General features: G+C 39.1%; 1 protein-coding gene across 1 annotated transcript in view; it reads left to right on the top strand.

The window, feature by feature from the left end:
• Window positions 1-24,328, top strand: part of CPD (carboxypeptidase D) — a 72,796-nt gene that overhangs the window by 43,124 nt on the left and 5,344 nt on the right. Inside the window, exons 8-20 of the mRNA XM_037070276.1 lie at window positions 216-325; window positions 5,069-5,171; window positions 5,656-5,798; window positions 7,063-7,232; window positions 8,641-8,964; window positions 11,611-11,806; window positions 14,010-14,145; window positions 16,863-16,994; window positions 17,978-18,073; window positions 18,172-18,236; window positions 22,422-22,553; window positions 23,090-23,275; window positions 23,581-23,680. Coding sequence (XP_036926171.1) covers window positions 216-325; window positions 5,069-5,171; window positions 5,656-5,798; window positions 7,063-7,232; window positions 8,641-8,964; window positions 11,611-11,806; window positions 14,010-14,145; window positions 16,863-16,994; window positions 17,978-18,073; window positions 18,172-18,236; window positions 22,422-22,553; window positions 23,090-23,275; window positions 23,581-23,680 — 1,893 coding nt within the window. The remainder of the gene's footprint in view (window positions 1-215; window positions 326-5,068; window positions 5,172-5,655; window positions 5,799-7,062; window positions 7,233-8,640; window positions 8,965-11,610; window positions 11,807-14,009; window positions 14,146-16,862; window positions 16,995-17,977; window positions 18,074-18,171; window positions 18,237-22,421; window positions 22,554-23,089; window positions 23,276-23,580; window positions 23,681-24,328) is intronic.

The raw sequence follows: 24,328 nt of genomic DNA on the forward strand, positions 1-24,328 counted from the left end.
GACATCCTTTAAGTGTCATGGACAGTATTTAAGATTTTACTCACCTATTTTGATTTTCTATTCAGGAAATGAGCGACTTTTTCATTTCTATAGAAGAAATTAGCCTTGGAAAATTGTATTGGTTTCCCATCTCTGGCAGTATTATGAAAAGCTTACTGTGTTAATGATTCATCTTGAAACGGATAACATGACACCTTTCCTCTTTTCCCTGGCAGGTTCTTTAGTGGTTAACTACCCTTTTGACGATGATGAACAAGGGCTTGCCACATACAGTAAATCACCAGATGATGCTGTGTTTCAACAAATAGCACTTTCTTATGCCAAGGTAGGCTTGTGCTTAAGCATAAAATGCTACACAACTAATTCTGTACATTCAAAAAATGCAGTAAACAAAGTCCTGCAGGACTTAGATCGGGTGCTTTCAGAAGGTTAAGCCTTCCACGATTCCTTTCGGGCAGCCTTATTAATTTTCCTGCTCTGTTTCCCATCTCATGTTTGAACATAGTAAATGTTTTTCCCTATTAGCCTTTAAGCTCAGGTACTGTCTTTCCATCTGTGAATTTTAGCACAGTACCTGGAACATATGCATGCTACTTTATTTCACTTGACTAGTACTTAAGTTAAAAAACTAGTAAAGTAGCCTAACACAGGGCTTTAAAAACTACAGCTCTGGGGCCAGATCCAGCCTAGCACCTGTTTTTTCAAATAAAGTTTTATTGACACACAGCCAATCCATGCTTTTACATATTGTCTATGCCTACTTTCTGTTTCAACGTTTGAATATGAGTCAGTTTAATTTACCATATTAACAGATTAAAAAGAAAAATGCTATAATCATGTGGGCTCAGATATTTTAAAAATAAAAACAGCAAGAAAAAGAAAGGAAGAAATGAAGCAGAGTTGATAGAACTCAGGAAGGAAGTGGAAGAAAAAGACAGACTTCTGGCCAAGATGGAGGAGTAGGTGGAAACACTGTGCCTCCTCGTACAACCAAGTTTAAAGACAACAAAGTTTTAGTAACAAAAACGCAACCAAAATACAGAAAATTGAACTGTACGAAAGTCTGACAACAATGAACCATTTATCCAGACCAGTAAGAGGGGCGGAATAGGCGGCTGGTGGAGTGGGGTCACACAGGAAAAAGTGGCCGGACCAACAGGCATGAGGGCGGTGGTTGGCAGATCCCAAGCATGGGGTGGCAATGGGCAGACCCAGTGGGGGCGCAAGGCAGCTGGCTGACTGTGGTCACACATTCACGTGCAGATAAACCAGGCAAAAAAATGAGCAGTGAGTCAGACCGCGCAGACCAGGGCCCCAGCGCCAGGAATTAAAGTGTAAAAGCACCAATTGAAAAAACTTTCAGGGGGTCGAGGTGCCAAGAGAGGCTCCCAGGCTCACAGAGAGTTCGTTGGAGAGGCCCACAGGGTCCTGGAGGATGCACAAGCCCACACATGTGGGAACCAGCACCAGAAGGGTCCAATTTGCTTGTGGGAAGCAGCAAAGGGGATGAAAATCAGAGAGGGCAGAAAAAAACGCCATTGCCCCTCTGTGACCCCACCCCCACATACAGCATCACAACCCAGCAACTGGGTCGCCCCGCCCTGGTGAACACCTAGGGCTCCAACCTTCGTATGTAACAGGTGCAAACAGATCAAGACATTATGGCTCAAGAGGAACAGCTCAAAGCCCCAGAGCCAATACTTCTGAGCAACCAGGAGATAGCAAGCCTATCAGATGCACAGTTCAAAACACTGGTGATCAGGGTGCTCACAGAACTGGTTTATTTTAGTCACAGATTAGAGGAACAAATGAAGGCTAAACTAATTGAAATGAAGGGAAATGCACAGGAAACCAATAGTGATGGAAAGGAAACTGGGACTCAAATCAAGGGAGTGGACCAGAAGGAAGAAAAAAATGACCAAACAGAAAAGAAGGAAGAAACAAGAATTCAAAAAAATGAGGAGAGGCTTAGGAACCTCCAGGACATCTTTAAACGTTCCAACATCCGAATTATAGGGGTACCAGAAGGGGAAGAGAAACAGCCATGAGTGAAAACCTTATTTGAACAAATAATAAAGGAGAACTTCCCAGTCTGGCAAAGGAAATAGACTTCCAGGAAATCCAGGAAGCTCAGAGAGTCCCAAAGAAGCTGGACCCAAGGAGGAACACACCAAGGCACATCATAATTACATCAGCCAAGATTAAAATGAAGGAGAAAATCCTAGAAGCAGCAAGAAATAAGGGGACAGTCACCTACAGAGGAGTTCCCATCAGACTGTCAAGCTCATTTCTCAAAAGAGCCAGAAGGAGTTGGAAAGAAGTATTCCAACTCATGAAATCCAAAGACCTACATCGAAGATTGCTCTATCCAGCAAAGCTTTCATTTAGAATGGAAGGGCAGATAAAGTGCTTCTCAGATAAGGTCAAATTCAAGGAGTTCATCATCACCAAGCCCTTATTATATGAAATGTTAAAGGGATTTATCTAAGAATAAGAAGATAAAAAATATGAACAGTGAAAGGACAGCAAACTCACAGTTATTAACAACCACACCTAAAACAAAAGCAATCTAAGAGGACAGCTAGATCAGGAACAGAACCACAGAAATGGAGATCACATGAAGGGTCAGCAACAGGAGAGTGGGAGGAGAGAGGGGGAGAAGGTACAGAGAATAAGTAGCATAGATGGTGGGGAGAAAATAGACAGGGGGAGGGCAAGAATAGTGTGGGAAATACAGAATCTAAAGAACTTGTGACACATGGACATAAACTAAAGGGGGGAATAATGGGGGAGGGGGGGTGCAGGGTAGAGGGGAATGAAGGGGGGAAGGTGGACAACTGTAATGGCATAATCAACAAAGTATATTAAAAAAAGACAAAATTACCTCCAAAATGAGGAATAAATTTTAAGAGTTAAAGGCCTTATGCTTCCCAATTTTAAACTTACTACAAGGCTACAGTAATTAAAATACTATCATACTGGTATGAGGGTGCACATGTAGATCAACAAAATAGAACTGAGGGTCCAGAAATAAACTCTTACATTTATGGTCAGTTGATTTTTTTTTTTTACAATGGGCATTAGGACAATTTAATGGGGAAAGAACAGTCTTTTCAGCCAATGGTGATGGGAAAACTGGGTGTTCACATGCAAAAGAATGAATTTTGACCCCTTCTTTGCCCCCCAAGCATTACCAACATCTATTTTTTTTTTCTTGACTACAGAGTCTGACACTAATATAGTCTCCCCTTGATTTCTGTCCCCTTATGTAGTAGAGAGCTCTTAATAGAGAGCTTTTTTTCCTCTGATTGGCTCCATACCATGTCTTTTACTTTTTTTTCCCTTTTCAAAGTATGCCTTTTGCCATTTTTAATGTCTTGGCAAATTCATCCAGTTTCTCTACCTGTCACCACTATGTAATGTTTCTTTAAAAAATTCTATCATACAATGAAAGTTATTGTGAAAAGTTTAGAAGATATAGGCAACCAAAAAAAGGAAATAAAGCTAAAGATCATCGATCATTTAGTATTTTGGTGTATAACTTTTAGACTCTTTCTTTGTGTATGGCCTGAGACTGGACACCTACATCCTCACCTTCAGTCTTCTGTTGCCAAAATGTTTGCTTTTGCCATTTTAATTAAATTTTTTAAAAATTGTCGCTGTAGAGCATTGAGAAATAAGGCAGATAGTAAAATAAACGTGGTAAAATAAAACTGCCCCAGCCTTTTCCGCGCTCGCTGTCTCTCACTTGGACTTTCCCACAGTGCGCTGATGGGTCTTCCCGGCTGCCGTCCATCTTCACATGATAACCAGAATGAACTTCCCAGAGCCGTGAATATGCCATGTATCACCCTTTCTTCAGAAACATTCATTGGCTTCTTACTGCTCTAAGAATAAAGTTGAAATATTAGTACTACCTAAAACTGTGGTGTCCGGAGTGGCATTTATACTAGCTAAAAATATTAGAAATATGTATTTTAAAATGTGCTCTTTAAAATTTTTATTTTTATGCAGGTTTATAATATACACACTATATTAGTACAGCAATGTATATAAATAATTAAATTGATAGCTATATAGATACTGATGGAAATGGAGAAAGAGAGAGACATAGATTATGCAAGTCTGCAGTGGAAAAACCAAAAAGCAAGAGAGCATCACAGTAATCTAAAATAATTTTTATTTGACAAGAGAGCAGTGAGATCATAAGCCTGTAACTGGTGTAGTAAGTTTATGAAAGGGGGCTGTTTATGTGTTTTAAAGTTAAATGGTTAATTCTCAGGGGTGGAAATGGGACATTGTTATTTTTATTTTCTCTTCATACTTTTCTGCACTTTTGTACTTCCAAAAGCAAGAAATGAAGTTTTGACCATCTTTTATAGCTGTCCCTGCCACTCTAGTCAGAAGTAATCTTTTTCGTCTCTGGATTCCAGTAGCATTTATTTGTGCCTCCGTGGCAGTTCTTTTACCCTTCATTGAGCAAGGTGTTGCCCGTGTACTGCGTGCTACACACTGTGCTAGATGTTGGGCACACAAAGACACAGACATTTGGAAGGAGTAGTGTGGTGGGGTTTTTTTAGGGAAGAGAAAAGGTGCAACCAGTTGGAACAGAGCGGGAGAATTGTGCAGAGTGCAGGGGAAGCGTAAGGGGCTGGCTGCCTGAGTTCCCCTCGGAGTCAGAAAAAGCTGCTTAATGCACATTGTGTGTGAATGATCTTTTCTGGACTTTAAGATTCTTAAAAACACAAAATGAAAATACTAATATGAGCCTTTTTGAAGAAGAATTGGATTAGTTTAAGTTTAATTGTAAGAAGTAGAGTCCATTTTTTTATAGAGCACATTTAATTTTGATTCAAAAAATACATAATAGTCGTTTGTTAACAAATTAAAATGGCTCAGGAAGCTATGCGTTGGAAAGCCTCGCCACTTCCCGTGGCTCCATGGATCTCATTTCCACCTCCACGTATACCTTCTTATTAACTATTTTTGTTCTCTTTTCCTTATCCTTCCTGTATTTTTTTATGTAGATACAAACAGATACAAATAAAGATTCTTTTTCTCTCCTCAGGAAAATTCCCAGATGTTTCAAGGAAGACCTTGCAAGAATATATATCCTAATGAATACTTTCCTCATGGAATAACAAACGGGGCTAGTTGGTATAATGTCCCAGGTAAACAAACATTCTTTTATATTAAGGCCGTATAATTGGATGGATTTTCTGTTTCCCAATGGTGCTGCTTGTTACTAATTTTTTAATTTTGAAAAATAATTATTCTTTTAAAAATTGTTTAAATAGTTTAAAATATTCAAATAACCTTTTCAACTATTTTTACATTTGGTGCACCTTGAATAAAAATAATGTACTAACTCTTGATACAGGTGTTATACTTGACCTCTGGCTGTATTACAAAGAACCTTAGATTTGCTAATAAGACAAGGGTAAGCCGAGCTTGAGTTCTTCTTGAACGTGAAAGTAAAAGTGTTTTACCTGTACCACAAGCATCAAACAGCTCTCAAATGAACACATTATTGTTTTTCAACCAATGCTGAGAAAAGATGAGTTTGGATTTTCGCTGGCAATGTTGCTTACCTTTTGGGCCCTGAGCTAGTTAGAATTTCTTCAGAGTGACTGATTTTAATTTTGTATCTTTCAGGTGGCATGCAGGACTGGAACTATTTACAAACAAATTGCTTTGAAGTGACTATTGAACTGGGTTGTGTGAAATACCCATTGGAAAAGGATCTACCAAAATTTTGGGACCAGAATCGAAGATCTCTAATCCAGTTTATGAAACAGGTAACTACTCAGGAGCGAAGTATGAAATTTCTCCCAAAAGCAAGAAGATACATGTGATTTTCATGTGGTGATTTTAAAATACACCCTTTTGAATTCCAATTTGGGCTGTTTGTGTTTTAGTACATTTATCTAGAAAATCCATGAATGGAAGTGAGTTTAATTTCTATGCATGGGAAAGAGTTGTAAAGGATTAAACACTGCAGTGATGTTTACTTTTAATGGCTAGTGGCCACTTTTTACCCTGTCTTTATGAAAGGCTAACATTAATTGGAGACACACATAAGCATCTGTCAAGTGATAAAAAGATGGGCTACAGGATAAATACTTTTATTCTTATTATTTTTGCCAATGGTTTGGTGTGAAATGATTTATTTCCTTTTGTTTGGATATGCATGGTGACCAATAGGTAAGACTATAAGAAATGTGCTAATAATGGTTAATTATTCAGATAATCTAACCATTACTTTGTGTCAGAGCTTTTCTGCTTTACTTTTTTTGCTGAGTGGAGTGGCATAAAAGCTCTGAGTGTGCATACTAATTTTTAAAAACAGTTTATGCTAAAAATTTTTAAATACACAGAAATGTTATAAGATAGATACAGTAAACACTATTATTCCTTTACTTAGATTTAACAACTTTTAACATTTTACTGTATTTGCTTTATTATAAATTATACATACACCTTTTTGCTGAACAATTTCAGTGTAAATTATAGCTGTTATGATATTTTACACCTAAATATTTCAGAATACATCTCCTAAAAATAAGGATATATTCTATTTGCCATCCTCAATGCCATGATCTCACCTAAGATCTTTAGCAATAATTCCCTAATATTACTTAGTACCTAGTCCACATTTAAATCTCCACCTCTTGTACCCCAAATGATTTTTATAGCTATATTTTAAAACCAGGATTAAGTCAAGTTTTATGCATTGCATTTGGTTAATTACAACTTTTGCTCTCTTTATTTTAGAATAGTCCTTCTATTTTTTATGATATTTTCATTCTAAAGAGGCCAAGCCAGTTTTCAGTTTAAACAGTGTGTTTTATAATACTTATGATAAAGACAAACCTAGCCTATGAAAAATTAGCCTTTCAGAAACTAAAATATTTTGTTTAATAGGCATTTACATCTAGCTTTACTCTGAACTCCTAAAGTGCTATTTGTTCCACATGTTTACATTACTAACAGTCTGTTGTTTTGGATATGAGCTCCCCAAATAACTAGATGATAATCTTGGTATCCTTGTGCTTTATCCAGGTTCATCAGGGTGTCAAAGGATTTGTCCTAGATGCCACAGATGGCAGGGGTATATTAAATGCCACCATTAGTGTTGCTGAAATAAATCACCCAGTGACTACTTACAAAACTGGAGACTATTGGCGTCTCTTGGTTCCAGGAACTTACAAAATCACAGCATCTGCTCGAGGGTGAGTGACTGAATACTTTGAAATTGAGCGCTTGGGAATAAGACAAACATAGTTCCATCTGGAGGATGGAACTGGAGGGTTTCAATAACTGGAGGGTTATTACCAGACAGCCCTAAAGAGGCCAAGCAACCTTTAATGCTATGAAGTTTAGAGCTGGTTACATGACTCTCCTCTGGTTGCAAAGTGAGTATATGAACTATTAAATGTAAGGTATTCGTGAAACTATGGACCTTGGACAGGGGCCTCTTCTACCCTTCCCGTTCAGATCACCTGCCCCGTCCACATGTAAAGCCACAGTAAGTGATTCCCTTCGCTGTCGGTAACCGTTCTGGGAAGTGCCTGTTAGTTGGGGAAAGACTCCTGTTCTGCTGTCCACTTCAGTCATGTTGCCCAATAAATACTCTTTCTTAGACTCCCACTTTTTAAAATTCTAAATTATTTTTTATTTTATTTTTATTTTAATTGTTGTTCAAGTGGTTTTCTGCCTTTTATCCCCATCCCAGCCAGACACCCAGTTTTTATTATTGTATATTTAATTCCTTATTGCTTCAGTGCAATTTTCTTTCTTATTGCAAATTCTTTAGGAAAGCCCATTTTTATCTTTTTTACAGATTTTTCTTTCCACAAAGGTTACTTAAAAAAAGAAAATTAACTTAGGACTTTTATTTCCTTGGAAAAAAATTAATTTTCTTAATTTCTCCCTCTTTTACAAACAGCTTAGAATTGGACCACCTGACTGTTTAATCTGAAACTTACCATTTTTACTCTCTTGTAGTTTTCTTTTTTACATTTGGTGAGTGCAAATGTTACCACAGGATATTCTTCCCCCTACTAGCTGTCTTATTTCTGAAGAGTTAGTTTGAGCACCCATTGAAATAAGGGTAAGGATATGAAAACATTTATAGTTTCCATTACCTTTTAAATAAGTGATTTTCAAATATTTAGTGGTCCATAAATTGATGGGGTAATGAGGTCTTTCCTGTTTTTCTTCCTTTTTGGCCTAGTATTGGAAAAAACTAAAGCAGCAAGGTATCTGAAAAATAAGGCAAGAATGATGTGTTTGGAGATAATGTCCTGTTAGTACCTTGCAGGCTTTCCCAGCCATCCATCCTGATGACAGACAAGTGAACTCGGATTCCAGGAGACATGAGGGTATCCACTGCTAGTACAAACCTGCTTTTGAAATCATGTACTTAATCTTAAAAACTCATGTATGTTTTACAGTCTGCCCATGTCTGTTCTTTGTTGATGTTTAAAACAAATTATCACGAAGTTAAAAATTTGACTCTTTTAGGGAGATGCACCACGTTTATCTCCAGGGTTCACAGATCGTCTGCACACCTGTTTCGCCAGGGCTTGTGCACTCCAGCTGCAAAGGCGTGGCTCTGATCTGTCCCCTTTATCGCAGGTATAATCCGGTTACCAAGAACGTGACCGTAAAGAGTGACGGTGCCATTCAGGTCAACTTCACACTTGTTCGATCTTCAACAGATTCAAACAATGAATCAAAGAAAGGAAAAGGAGATAGCACCAACACTGAGGACGCCAGTGATCCAACTACTAAAGAGTTTGAAGCTTTAATTAAAGACCTCTCAGCTGAGAATGGTTTGGAAAGCCTCATGTTACGCTCCTCCTCAAACCTGGCTCTTTATCGATACCATTCATACAAGGACTTATCAGAGTTTCTGAGAGGACTTGTGATGAACTACCCACATATTACAAATCTTACCAAGTAAGGGTCACCTTCTTACTGCCTCACTTTTCTGTCTTTCCTTTGTTTGCTTGTTGTTGTTTTTTTAAGGAGTTACGTTCAGCATAAGCTATGTTGAACATTTCTGATAATTTATTTGGAAGCTGGATGTATAGAGTTCAAGTTTACTTATTTCGAAACGTATTTGCTTGGAGAGCTTTCTAACAATGAATCTTGGAAATCTGGAAGAGAATAACTTGTTAGATTAGTAATGTATGTCTTGTGCCCACAGGAAATGTAAAATTTTTCTTGCTAGTGGTTGCTTCAACTGATTTAAAAACCGTTTCACTTTTTAGCTGCAGATTCATGCTCTGACTAAATATTACTTAGTTTATTTTATTTTGCTGGGACAAAGGACAAATTTGGAACTATGAGTTTACCTGTCAGGGATTGTTCTTTTTTTCAAATTAGAAATTTCAGCCTGGTTACTGTCATTTTCTGTACTCTAGTCCAGCAGTTTTCACCTGGTGTGCCACGAGATTTTTTAAAGCGTGCAGTACCTGACTTGTTTAGTCAGGAGCACTGACCTCTTTTAGATTGTCCAGTAAAAACAAAGGACAACAGCCAACACAACAACAGCCATCCAGTGCGAATGAATGAAAATTATACCTATTTTTGTCACATTGGCAAGAAATAGACTTTTTGGTGTGCCACAGAATTTTTGAAGTTAGTTTGTGCGTGCAGTGAGATGAAAAAGGTTGAAAGTCACTGCCTTAACGTAATCGCAGCTACAAAGATTCCATTCCCATATAAGGTAATATTTACAGGTTAAAAATCACTGCTCATATCTGTCCACAGTTGAACTGATGCTGTGCCCTGAAGCCTTAGGGACATACATGATTGACATTCTTAGGCAAATATGCAGAATGGCTCATGTAAAACCAATGGCTGAGACTGGCTTTATCTTCACTTTCTGGGGCTTCTGTACTCACTTGCACCGTGTCATTGTAAATCCTCTTTAGGTCTTGCTGCAGTTACAACAAAACTATTTCCTGGATTTGTTGATTTCTGTTGTTTGCCAGGTGAGGGCCTTCACATGTTGCCCTGAGCTTACAGTTCTCTGCTGCATACCTAATGAATGTTATCTAGCTTTTTACTTCTTTACTTTGTTTTTCTTCATTGCTCCTTTTAATTTTACCAGCAAATTTAGTTTTTCAAATTCTGGTTGATAATGTTCATAGATGAAAAGAGTGATCGTTACTTTGGTAATACTAATTGTCTTTCTTCCTAAACTAATCCTTGACTATTTCTGCCCAGTTTAGGTTTTAATATTGTCTATCTTAGTGCCACATAGAGCCCATTTTAAAATAAAAAATAGGAAATTATTTTGCTATCCATTTACTTTGTTCATTTAAATTTTTTCAACCTTTCGATTCAAGATGACTTTTTTAGTCAAATATTTCCCCCCAAATACACCACACCTGCCAACGGTGGGCACAAGATGGTTCGCCTGGTCCACAGACGGGTGCTAAGTGTCATTGAATAGCATGGTCAGGAAGCAATAATTTTTCTGTTCTCTTAATCCTTCTTAACTTAATGTGAATATATTTTTTCTATCTAACTGCAGTAAATGTTCTTCTATGTCAAAGAAAGCAGAGCTCTTGGGCAAGGAGAGCATTTTAAGTCACTTTTACTGTGATACTACTGGTACCGCATTTATAGTAAATCTAAAGTTGTCTAAATTAATTTCGATTTAAAAGTAGGATCCTCTACGTATTTCTATATTTATATTTTTCCAAAATAAAATTTAAGTGAGGGGGGCCCCCCAAATAAAACAGAATTATCATCTGGAGTGTGGGCCCCTTGTAATACAGGCTTCCCCTGCTGTATTTTAGGAACCCATCTGTATCAGTATACCAGCTGATGTCGTTGTGAGAGGCTGCATTGGGCTTCACTGGTTTTTTTTTTTTTTTGGAGATTCTTTCAGTGCATTTGCCTATTTCATGATGGGTGATTTACAAGGGCACCTGCCCACACCACACTGAATGTTTAGCAGTTTTTGGCCAGAAAAAAGGCGTGACCCCATGCCCCACCTTCCCTATTCACCCAGTCTTGCCCCCAGTAATGTTTTTTATTTCCCTGGATGAAAAGAGATCTCAGAGGGAAATGTTTTGTCCTTGTGGAAGAGGTGAAACAAAAAACAGCAGAAGTACTAAAAGGTATCAAAATCGACTAGTTCAAAAACTGTTTTTGAGCAGTGGAAAAAACATCTCTATAGGTATATTGCCTCAAATGAAATACTTGGAAGGTGACTGAAATTTAAACATGTAAGAATTGATACACAACTTTTTATAAATAAATTCAGGGGGGTTTGGGTCCCTCTTGTATGTTAACTAAATATCAGTGAAGGTTGTATGGGATAGGACCACTATTGTGAAAATGATATGAGAATGACTGAATTTGGAGGAATGCAAAACTAAGTCATAATCGTTCACCATTTCTTTTTTTTAGTCAAGGAAAACTAATTTTCTTAAGGCCTTTTGGCATGAGAATAATATTCTTTAAAGGTTTTGTAAGACTTTTCATGTTTTATTTTCTTTAAAAAATTATGTCAGAAAAAATTATGTCAGCATTAACATTATATAGTGCTTGATTACTGGCTGAATTTGTGTTTCTGGTTTTTGAAAGTTTGGGACAGAGTGTGGAATATCGTCAAATTTGGTCCCTTGAAATATCCAATAAGCCCAACGTGTCTGAGCCTGAAGAACCGAAGATTCGTTTTGTTGCTGGTATCCATGGAAATGCTCCCGTTGGAACTGAACTGCTTTTGGCTCTGGCAGAATTTCTCTGCCTAAACTACAAAAAGAATCCAGCTGTTACCCAAGTAAGAGAATAGCCTGTTTCGACCTGCTTTAAAGGGGAAAAGCTCCCTGCTACATTGATATCAAGGCATCATTTTGAAAACTTAATTTCTTCTTAGATTTTACACAGAGGCACTTTTAGTGCATTATAAACTTCACTTTTAAAAATGGATCATTGTATATACTCATTATAAATAGTGTCTTTCTATTATTTCTTTTTTGGATGCAATTAAAAGACATAGAGGAAAATATTAAAGATTTCTATTCAGTCATCTGCTTCCTTATTTAGTAGTCTATCCCTCCAATCTTGCCGTTTTGTACATTCTAACTTGAGGGACTTTCATTCCTAGTTGTTTGTAACTAGGATACTATAGTAAAAAATTAGGTGAAAGACAAATAGTTTGTTTTCATGTAATAAATGCAGAATTATTGGAGAGCTTGGCTGACTAAAGATTTTAGACAAAGCAACATGGCGTTGTCTACTTTGCCCGTCCATGACTGCGAAAAGAACTTTGGTTTGTAGGCTTAGGCACCTAGGGTTAAGCAACCTTGGTCAGTGTTGTGTTACAGAGCAGAAGGGAAGAGGGTGTGTGCTTCTGGAACACTCACTGATTGGCACCGTCTCTGTAGAACTTGGAGAAGGAGAAAGGAACAAATATGTATTTAATACCTACTGTCTGCCAGGCTCTGTAACAAGTACTTTACATCCATCATAATTTAATCATCAACCCTGTAATTGTTATCTCCATTTTATACATTCGAAACCTGAGACAGAGGTATTTGATAACTTGCATGAAGTCACACAGCCAGTAAGTGGTAAAACTAGAATTAAACCCAGCGTCTCTCACTCTAAAGCCTGTGCGCTGTTTGGTTACACTGTACCGCCTCCCCTAAAAGAAATCTGGAAAGAGTATATGTCTTGATTAGGATCAGAAGGAAACTGTGCGATTCGATAAGATTAATTTATATCTCACTTGATCAAAAAGTATTTTACAATCTTAGGCAAAGTAAATTCCATGAACGGTTTCATGTGAGTTGCATATCTCAATGACATTTTTGTTCTTTTTTTTAAATGGGAGAATATCTAGGACAGTGGTTCTCAACCCTGGCTACACATTAGAAACATCTGGGAAGTTTTTAAAAACACCAATGACTGGGCCTCGCCCTCGGAGGCATCAGTATTCCTTGAAAAGCTACGGTGTTTGGGCAGAGTTGCTACCTACTGACCTTACGGTTGTAAGACTGTTTGCCCCAGATGAAACACCTAGGAATTTCAAAACTCCTACTTTATGAGAATTCGCCTCACTCGTCTCATTGGTCTTGAACTAGCTCACTTTAGATTGTCGTTTATTTTGAACTAAGGGACAGAATTGTTTGGTAAGTTCAAGAAAATACTCACGTAGACCTGTGGTGAAGCCCATGCATGGATACTTTAGGGGGAAAATCTCCCCAGAAGAGAGATATAAGGACCAACTAATCAAAGGGTCTCAAGTATTTTCAATCTATATACTATTTTAATGGAATAAACCAGAGATAACTTATTCTGATTTATTACTAGAAATATATAGTATGAAGTATATCAGGAATTAGTTTATGTCATATGTAGCTATTGATGCCTACAAAGTATCTGGAGAAGAAGGTATGTGGGTATAACAAATACCCTACTTCATTATTTTTGACATACTGATATCAACTCCTCTGTCTCATTGTTTCTAGACATACACTGATATTTATCAGATTATACATTCTAGTTTTTTAATCTGGAAAATACAGCCTTATCATTACTATTGATTTAAGCCAGTGGTCAGCAAACTTTTCCTATAAAGGGCCACACAGTATATATTTCAGGCTTTGTGGGGCAGACATTCTGTTACAAGCTTGGCCGTTGCAACACAAAGTGTCGTGTCGTGTCGTGTCATGGGAATGACTATATGCCAGTGAAATTTTACTTACAGTGGCAGGCAACAGGCTGGGTTTGGCCTGCAGGCAGTGGTTTTCTGACCCCTGTTGTGAGTCGTCAGGAGGTCTCTGTGAACATTAGTTATGCGGTGGTTTTTTGTTTCTTTTTTAATGTACTTGAAGCAAGAGATTATTTTTATTCTTTTAGTTTTGCCTTTTAAATCTATGTTTAAAACAAACAATAAAGATTTTCCATTTGATGCATGGTAGGTACCTTTTGACTCCACCTACAGCTAATAAACTCATTGACTTCTGTTTCTGTTTCAGTTGGTCGACAGGACCAGAATTGTGATCGTCCCTTCTCTTAATCCAGATGGGCGGGAGAGAGCACAGGAGAAAGACTGCACTTCAAAGACAGGTCAAACAAATGCTCACGACAGAGACCTGGATACAGACTTCACAAGTAAGACTAATTTTTAAGCCATCGAAGTACTTTGCAGATCATTTTATTTCTCTTTTTAGGAGATGGGTTGATCCTATTTTGTACATGAGTAGTGGGTACTTTTTTCTAGATGGCAGGTGTAAGGTATAAATAAATACAGACGTGAAGAAAACTTCAGATTTCCTCCTCTGTAATTTACAAAAGTGATTAAAGTCTTTTTCTTAGAAATTCAATCAGTAATACCGGGGGGGTTCCATCACTGGTCATAGAGAGACATTTATTATCTCTTACCCTCCCACATGTGCGCATGTGCGCATGCGTGTGCGCGCACACACACACAACATTTGTTTGTTTGAAGGGGCCTATTTCCCTTACTTAGATGGGGTCACATACTGCTCTGCAAATTTTTCACTGAATATGTCGCTGACATTTTTCCATTTCAGTACTTGTAGATCTCTAGCAGTCGCGTTAACAGCACTGTTCATGTGTGGCAGTGCCCTTGTTCATTCAGCCATTTCTGGGCTGGTAGACAGTTTATTCCTAATTTTTTACTCTTGCAAACAATGCTAGAGAAAACAGAAAACACCTGCTCTCTGAAAATCTTCTTTACCTTCAAGGATAGGTTATATATTCCCTAAATTATTTTTTTTGTTTTGTTTTTTTTAAATATATTTTATTGATTATACCATTACAGTTGTTCTATTCCCCCCTTTCATTCCCCTCCACCCGCACACTCCCTCCCCCACCCTTCTCCCCCCTTAGTTTATAACCACATGTCTCAACTTCTTTAGATTCTATATTTCCCCCACTATTCTCGCACTCCCCCCTATCTTTTTTCTACCTACCATCTATGCTATTTTCTGTGCCTTCTCCCCCCTTCTCCTCCTCCCACCCCCCTGTTTCTAACCGTCCATGTGTTCTTCATTTCTATGGTTCCACTCCTGATCTAGCTGTCCTCTTGGTTTGCTTTTGTTTTAGGTGTGGTTGTTAATACCTGTGTGTTTGCTGTCCTTTCACTGTTGATATTTTTCATCATCTCTTTCTTATATAAGTCCCTTTAGCATTTCATATAATAAGGGCTTGTTGATGATGAACTCCTTGAACTTGACCTTATCTGAGAAGCACTTTATCTGTCCTTCCATTCTAAATGAAAGCTTTGCTGGATAAAGCAATCTTGGCTGTAGGTCTTTGGATTTCATGACTTGGAATACTTCTTTCCAGCCCCTTCTTGCCTGTAAGGTCTCTTTTGAGAAATCCGCTGACAGTCTGATGGGTACTCCTTTGTAGGTGACTGTCCCCTTATCCCTTGCTGCTTCTAGGATTCTCTCCTTCATTTTAGTCTTGGCTAATGTAATTATGATGTGCCTTGGTGTGTTCCTTCTTGGGTCCAACTTCTTTGGCACTCTCTGAGCTTCCTGGATTTCCTGGAAGTCTATTTCCTTTGCCAGACTGGGGAAGTTCTCCTTAATTATTTGTTCAAATAAGTGTTCCACTCATGGCTGTTTCTTTCCCCCTTCTGATACCCCTATAATCCAGATGTTGGAACATTTAAAGATGTCCTGGAGGTTCCTAAGCCTCTCCTCATTTTTTTGAATTCTCATTTCTTCATTCCTTTCTGGTCGGATGTTTTGTTCTTCCTTCTGGTCCATTCCATTGATTTGAGTCCCAGTTTCCTTTCCATCACTATTGGTTTCCTGGACATCTCTCTTCATTTCAATTAGTTTAGCCTTCATATGTTCCTCTAATTTGTGACTGTAATCTACCAATTATGTGAGCATCCTGATAAATAGTGTCTTAAATTGGGCTTCTGAGAGGCTGGCAATCTGTTGGTCGCTTAGAGTTATTGACTCTGGGACTTTGAGTTCTTGCACCATCTTTTGGGCTGTTCGTGCCTGTTAAGTAGCAGGAACGGAGCCCTAGGTTTTCACCAGAGCAGGGCAACTCAGTTGCTGGGTTGTGACGTTGTGTGTGGGGGCGGGGTCAAAGAGGGACAATGGCTTCCCTCTGCCGCCCGCTGCCGCAACCCCCACTGGCACCGCAGCCACCACCGTCACCAGGCCCACGAGTTTCGTTCCACTGCACTCGAGTGTGCCACCGCCGTCAGCCCTCCACCACTGGGTTCGTCCCCTGCGGCCTTCGTGGTCCATCTCACTGTGCATGAATGTGCGACCTTGGTCAGTCTGCCCCGCACCCCGACTGGCTTTGGGCTGCCTGCGCACCTAGCACCTAGGTCGGGGGATCTGTCCTGCCCCACCCAGCTCCGCTGCTGGTTCCGCCTCTCTTACCGTCCCCGTTGAACGGTTCGTAGCTGTCGGACTTCCGTATAATTCAGTTTTCTGGTCTTTGGGTGTGTCCTAGTTCTCCAAAACTTTTGTGGTATTGAAACTTGGTTGTGGGAGAAGGCACAGTGTTTCCACCTATGCCTCCATCTTGGCGGAAGTCCCTAAATTATTTTTTAAAGGAGGATGTGTTCCTCCCTTTTAGTTTCCACTAAGAGTTTTCTTACTTGCTTAGAGTCATCAGCTTTTACACAGTTATCTTGATGTATGTAAACTGAAAATAACTTACACTTTAAAATGTACCTTTCTTGCTTGAGATAGTGGCTTATGGACTAATAAAGTACTTACTACAGATTTTGGTAAGTTAGCCTTCTGATTGTTCAACTAGAGAATATTTTCTTAGCTGCTTATACTAAAATTTCAAAACTTATTTGACACTTTACTTTTTTCATTTTTTAGATAATGCTTCCCAGCCTGAGACTAAAGCCATCATTGAGAATTTGATTCGAAAACAGGACTTCAGTCTTTCTGTGGCTTTAGATGGTGGTTCCGTGCTGGTCACATACCCATATGACAAGCCAGTACAAACAGGTATTTAGAATGTCACTTTATATTTATACTATTTGAGCTTTGATAGAAAATTCCAATTAAGTAATGTCCCTTGTAAAATTTTTTAAATGGTGAGTGTTTGCGCATACTCCCTGAGCAAATAACTAACCTGATATGGTTGTACATACATCAGCTGTCCAAACAGTTCCTGGTGAGAGAGAGATTGGGTCTAATGACGGCCTGGCTTTGTTGAGTGGAGCCGTTTGTCCCATCTGTTCGGTTTAGTCCACAAGCATTTACTGAGTGATTATTACGTCTGTGTACACTGGCAATGTAAAAGTGAATAAGCCACTATACAGAATAGCCCTTTCCTGCTTTAAACCTTAATTAACTGGTTGTACCTTATGATGAGGTAAACAATTGCTTGCCGCCCTGGCTCAGTGGATTGAGTGCCAGCCTGCAAACTGAAAAGATCGCTGGTTCGATTCTTGGTCAGGCCACCTGCCTGGGTTGGGGGCCAGGTCCCCAGTTGGGGGCTTCTGAGAGGCAACCAATTGATGTTGCTCTCACACATCAGTATTTCTCTCCCTCTTTCTCCCTCCCTTTCCATCTCTCTAAAACTAAATAAATAAAATCTTTAAAAAATAGCTAAAAAACAATTTCTTGTTGACTCTCTTTGGGTCTATTATATATGAGATAGTATCATTTTCAGTGCAATGTACAAGAAATTATTATTTGTAGGCCACAGCTGCCTGAGAAGGTAGTTAAACATACCAAAGCAAGTTTTATTTTGGTGTGATAGTGTGTTTTCTAAACTAATCATTAATACCTTTTAATGTAAGAAGATGTGTGTCTCTTTAGTCATCATTCTGGGCTAAACAGGACCATGTGTTTAATTCTAATAATTCCTCGATAAACTTCAGTGGGGTTCGAGGAGGAGAGAAAAATGACTTGTAACCCTGAAGTTGAACTTGGAAAAACTTCTTTTGTATTTCTTCACTGACTTCTGAATTTTTCCTTTCTAGTGGAAAACAAAGAGACTCTGAAGCATTTGGCGTCACTTTATGCAAATAATCATCCATTGATGCACTTGGGTCAGCCCAGTTGCCCAAATAAATCAGGTAGTTTCCCTACCCCCTGTTATCGTTGCTCCTTTGGGCAAGGGAAGGGGTCTTGCCTTTTGGTTTGGTTGATCCTACACTTCTTAATGCTTTTACAGATGAGAATATTCCAGGAGGAGTAATGCGTGGAGCAGAATGGCACAGTCACCTGGGTAGCATGAAGGTATGCTTCGTAGAATACAGTGAGGATGCGATCATAAATATTGGCCATTGACTTTTCTGAAATAAGCAGGTAGATGGCATCTGCTTCATGGCTTTCTTGACACAATGGCCCTCAACTGAATCTATGGCAGCCTTTGTTTTGTTTTGCCATTTTAATCATTTTTAATAGTACAATTTAGTGACATTAATTACATTTACAATGTCGTGCAAACATCAGCAGCCAAACCATCTATTTTCAAAACTTTTTCATCACCCAGGACAGAAGCTCCGTGCCCAGCAAGCAGTCACCCCTCATTTCTCCCAGCCCGTTAACCTCTAATCTACTTTCTATCTGTGTGTGTGCCTAGTCGAGGTATTTCATGTGAGTGGAATCATACAGTAGTTGTCCTTTTGTGTCTGACTTCTTTCACTTCACGTGATGTTTTCAGGTTTCATCCATTTTATTGCATGTAGTAATACTCCTTTCCATTTTATAGCTGAATAATGTTCGATTGTATATATATACCACATTTTATTTATTAGTTCATCTGTTGGTGGTACTTGAGTTGTTTCTACCTTTTGGCTATTGAAAATAATGCTGCAGTGGACACATTGTCTACAAATATCTGTTTGAACACATGTTTTTAATAACTCTTTTGAATATACGAGGTCTGTCCGGAAAAAGTCCAGCCATTGTTAATATAACAAGAGCGGTTTATGCGGTTTGCACAACGTTGATGTAACCTGGCAGCCAAGGAGAATGGGCTGGAATGTGTGTGCCTGAACAATGAGGACTTCACTGTACTAGTCAGTGGGGCTGGTAGATGCTGTTGAGTGAGCATGTGTGCTGTGTTGTGCGCTGTCACATTCAAAATGACTAAGTGATTAGAGCAACAAGCCCGCATCATATTTTGCATTAAGCTTGAACATTGCTCTGTGGAAAGTATTCAGATGATTCAGAAGGCTGCAGCTATGGACAACTGGTGATTGACAGCTTCATCATGACAACACGCCCACGCATGCATCATGTCTCATGCAGTTTTTTGACAAAACATCAAATCACCCAAATGACTCAGCCACCCAAATCTGTGGCCCAGATTTGGCACCCTGTGACTTCTGGCTTTTCCCCAGACTAAAATCACCTTTGAAAGGGGTTAGGTTTTAGACCACTGATGAGATTCAGGAAAATACGGCAGGGAAGCTGATGGCAGCTGGAAGAACTGCGTGAGGTCCCACGGTGCCTACTTCGAAGGGGACTGAGATGTCATTGTCCTGTGTACAGTGTTTCTTGCATCTTGTATCTTCTTCAAGAAATGTCTCTATTTTTCATATCACCTGGCTGGATGCCTTCTGGACAGACTTCATATACCAGGAAGTAGAACTGCTGGTCATATTCTAATTCTATGTTTAACTTTTTGAGGAACCACCAAACTGTTTTCCATATCAGCCAGACTGTTTTACATTCCCACCAGCAATGTACAGAGGTTCTGGTTTCTTCATATCCTTGACAATACCCTTTATTTTCCTTTTTTTAAATTATAGCCATTCTGGCCCTGGCTGGTGTAGTTCAGTGGATTGAGTGCGGGCCTGCGAACCAGACGATCGCAGTTCAATTCCCAGTCAGGGTACATGCCTGGGTTGCAGGCTAGTTCCCAGTAGGGAACGCATGAGAGGCAACCATACATTGATATTTCTCTCCCTCTCTCCTTCCCTTCCCCTCTGAACAGATAAATAAGGCCCTGGCTGGTGTAGCTCAGTAGGTTGAGCGCGGGTCTGTGAACCACACGCTCTCAGTTCGATTCCCAGTCAGGGTACATGCCTGGGTTGCAGGCCAGTTCTCAGCAGGGGACTCATGAGAGGCAACCATACATTGAAAAGTCTTTCCTTCGCTTCTTCCCTTCCCCTCTAAAGATAAATAAATAAAATCTTAAAAAAATTTATAGCCATTCTGGTGAGTGTGAAGTAGTACCTCATTGTAGTTTTGATTTGCTTTTCTCTGGTGACTAATGGCATTGAGCAAATGCTCATGTGCTCATGGCCATGTGTATATTTCTTTGGAAAATCTATTCAAGTCTACTGACCATTTTAGAATTGGGTTGTTTGTCTTTTTGTTGTTGAGTTATAAGAATTCTTTATATATTTTGGATGCTAAACCTTTATTAGATGTTTGATTTACCAATAGTTTGTCCCATTTTGTAGGTTGTTGTTTCACTTTCTTGATAATACCTTTTGATGCACAAAATGTTTTAATTTTGTTTGTCATAATTATCTTTTTCTTTCGTTGCGCATGCTTTTGTTGTCGTATCTAAGAATTCAGTGCCAAATCTAAGGTCATAAAGATTTACCCCCCGTTATGTTTTCTTCTAGTGAGTTTTATGGATTTAGCTCTTACATTTCAGTTAATTTTTATGTATGATATGAAATAAGAGATTGACTTTATTTATTTATATGCGGAAATCTAGTTGTCTGAGCACCATTTGTTGAAAAAGACTGTTCTTTCAAGACTGTTCTTTCCCCATTGAATGGCCTTTGCGCCCTTGTTAAAAATTAACTGACCGTGGATGATTTTATTTCATGCACTGATTTCTGAGCTCACAATTCTATTCTGTTGGTCTATGTGTCTGTTCTTAATACCAGTACCACTGTTTTCATTACTGTAGCTTTGTGGTAAGTTTTGAAATCGGGGAGTGTGAGTACTTTTCCTTTTATTTCCCAAGATTGTTTTGGCTATTCGAGGCTCTTTTTAAATTCCGTTTGAATTTGAATATGGTCTTTTCTTTTTCTGCAGAGAAAGGCTGTTGGAATTTTGTTGGGGGTTGTGTTGAATTTGCAGATCACTTTGGGTGGCATGTCAACAGTATTGTCTTATCCATGAACACAGGATGCCTTTCCATTTATTTGGCTCATCTTTAATTTCCTTCTGATAGTATTTTAATTGGTTGTCCATCCACTTCCGATTATTCAGGAGTAGTTAGCAGATGGGAGGTTAGCTCATCATTCCATTCACGTGTGCAGCCAGAAAATTGGCTTCATAACTGTGTTACAGAACTAATTGATTTGATCTAGGAGAGCAACTTTCAACATGCCAGAGAAGTTAGAGGCAGATCAGGTTACACCTAGTTAGAGATGTAGCCTTCTCTCTATAGAGGACATGGCATTTGGGTGGAGATGGTGAGTGGGCAAGGCATTTCAGGAAGCAGAAGCAGAATGGGCTGAGGTCAGTAAGCAGTCTAGTTAGGGTATGGTGTGTAACGGAGAGCAGTGGAAGACAAGCATGGAAAGAGGGTTCGGGGCTTTGAATGCTTTGCTTTAGTAAGGAATGGGAAGCCACTGAAGGTTTTGAGCAGGTATGTAGTGATGTGGTCTGAACTGTTCTACGGGAGAATTAATCTCTCGGCAGTGGGCTGAGATAGTTCGGAGGAAGGAGAGATTGTGGTGCAGGGAGACTGGTTTGGAGTTAAAGACAGACAAGTAGTCTAGACAAGAGATAATGGAAGGCCTAGATTGGGGTAGTGGCGGTGGGGGTGGAGTCAAGGGTTAGATTTCAGAGATACTATAAGGGTAGAATTGACAGGATTTGGCAAATTATGGATAGTAGCAAGACACTGAAGTCAAAGACGAGATTTCATGTCTGTGTGAGAAAATGAGTTGATACCCTCAACTGAATTAGGAAAAAGAACAGGTTTGCGGAGAAAGGTGGTAAGTTAAGTTTTAGAACCCGCTCACACAAGCAGTTCTTGTACCTGGACAGGAACAGTGGCTGTTGTCACCGCCAGGCTTGAGGCTGCAGGTTGAGGGTATCAGAGGGCAAGTGTTTGTGCTTCTACCTCCAGAGCTCCAAGGATAACAGTGAAGTTCTAGGGTTTAGAGGGAAGCCGGCCTATTGCATGTACTTACTCATCATTCATTTATTCAACAAACCCTGATGAACCCCTGTACCTCACAGACACTATGGGAAGCACTAGAGACACAGAAATGAATTAGACGTAGTCCCTGGTCTCCAGGCTTCTCTAGAAGCGGCCATGTGCGTGACTGATTATAATATCGAGTGATTTATTTAAATGTGATGTAAAACGATTTACAGATTTTTGTTTACATCACCCAGGTTTTCTTTTTATTCCACTTATTCTGTTCATTGCATTATAAAGCCTCACTCTTACTTTTCTTATTAATTTTCTTACATTTGCTTTTGAATTTCGTATTCCAGGATTACAGTGTTACCTACGGCCACTGTCCAGAAATCACAGTGTATACCAGCTGCTGCTACTTCCCTAGCGCAGCACAGCTGCCTTCCTTGTGGGCAGAGAATAAAAAATCTCTTCTGAGCATGTTGGTGGAGGTGAGTCTTTTCTTTAACTAGAAGCAAATTCCCAGGAATATGTGCAATGAAAACCTTTATCAAAACATTTTCTTAATCTTTTACCAAAAAATGTATATCATTTTAAATATATATAGAAAGGCGAATTTTGTCCATTTTATATTGCCTAAATAGGTGCTATGAGATCACATATCTGGAATCTGCTGTGATTTAGGTAATTGAACCCTGTGAGATGTTGCAGGCTCTTTCATCTGAATGTCACACAGAGTTACTCAAAACTGGACTAGGGTGGAAAGTAAATCATTAAAGTCATTAGAAGATTTGAGTTCTGACACTTTTGGCTTGGACTGTATTAAAGCTCTCTTTTCCCTTATGTCTGTCTCTGCCTCTGAAGCAGGGAGTGAGTAGCTAACAAGGTCTGTCAGTGGGGAAGGACAAATAAACCAGTCTTACGGGGATATCGTTGTTTTGTTTGGTTGCTGTTTTTGTCATGCCTCGAACTATTGCCAGACCACGCATTATGCAAATGTAAATTTATATTTAAAAATTTTTTTCAGGTTCACAAGGGAGTCCATGGGTTTGTTAAAGATAAGACTGGAAGACCGATCTCTAACGCAGTCATTGTACTCAATGAAGGAATAAAAGTGCACACAAAAGAGGGAGGCTACTTCCACGTCCTGCTCGCCCCAGGCGTCCACAACATCAACGCCATTGCAGACGGGTATCAGCAACAGCACTCACAGGTAAAAGACTCACACTGGGTAGTGTCACAGAGATTCTTACTCATAAGAGTACTTCTATTTTAGTTTGAAACTCTTGTTAGAAAGCTGTAAGGAATAAAATTAAAGGTGTGCCCAGCTCTTGATTATGATATCTTGTTATCTTTATGTCTTTTAGCTACAAAAGGGATTTTTTCTTTAGCATTTTGTATACTTTAGATGACAGTGAATCATTTCTGTGGCTTGTCAAAAAAGGTTTTAGGAATACAGCAGGGATGCAGTATACCTTAAGTAAACTTTTTCTTACTTCTTGTACTTTATCTGTCTAGGTCTTTGTGCATCACGATGCAGCTAGTTCTGTGGTGATAGTCTTTGACACAGATAACCGGATATTTGGTTTGCCGAGGGAGCTGGTGGTGACTGTATCAGGTAAAGGAATTTAAATCTTCGGTATTGAAGTTAACACCAGTCTGACATTTTAATTTGAGAATGGGCTACTTCCCTAATCACCTAAGCTGACCACTTCTACTGACTCCTCACCTAACCATGATTTTGGGGGAACGCTGTTCCCCGATGTGTTTTCATGGCTTCCCCGCACATTTTCAGGTCTGTACTCAGACGTCCTCTCCACACAGAGGCCTTCCCTGATCCCACTTGGTGAAAATATTGGGATGGCCAAAAAATCCATTTAGTTTTTCCTGTAAAATAGAAAACACGCTTTTCATTTTCACAATAACTTTATTGATTTGGATATTTTGAGTATGTCAGCTCTGTCCCACATAATAGAACTTTGATTTTTCTCCATTAATATCTCGATTTGACCACTCTCAGTTTCAACTGGTCTACCTGACGGTGGAGAAGCATCCAGTGAGAAATCTCCAGCGTGAAAATCCACAAACCACTTTTGACATGTTCGATCAGTCACAGCACCTTCTCTATACACTGCACAGATCTTTCTTTTTGCATTTTAGTTGCATTTTTACCTTTCTTGAAATTATTAAGCATAGTATGCTAAAAATGTTGTGTATTTTCTTCCATCTTCAGTATTAAAACAGCTACACAAAAATTCACCAATTT

This window comes from Sturnira hondurensis, unplaced genomic scaffold (assembly GCF_014824575.4).
Source record: "Sturnira hondurensis isolate 20B ecotype Veracruz unplaced genomic scaffold, ASM1482457v3 Scaffold0018728, whole genome shotgun sequence".
Classification (NCBI taxonomy): Eukaryota; Metazoa; Chordata; class Mammalia; order Chiroptera; family Phyllostomidae; genus Sturnira; species Sturnira hondurensis.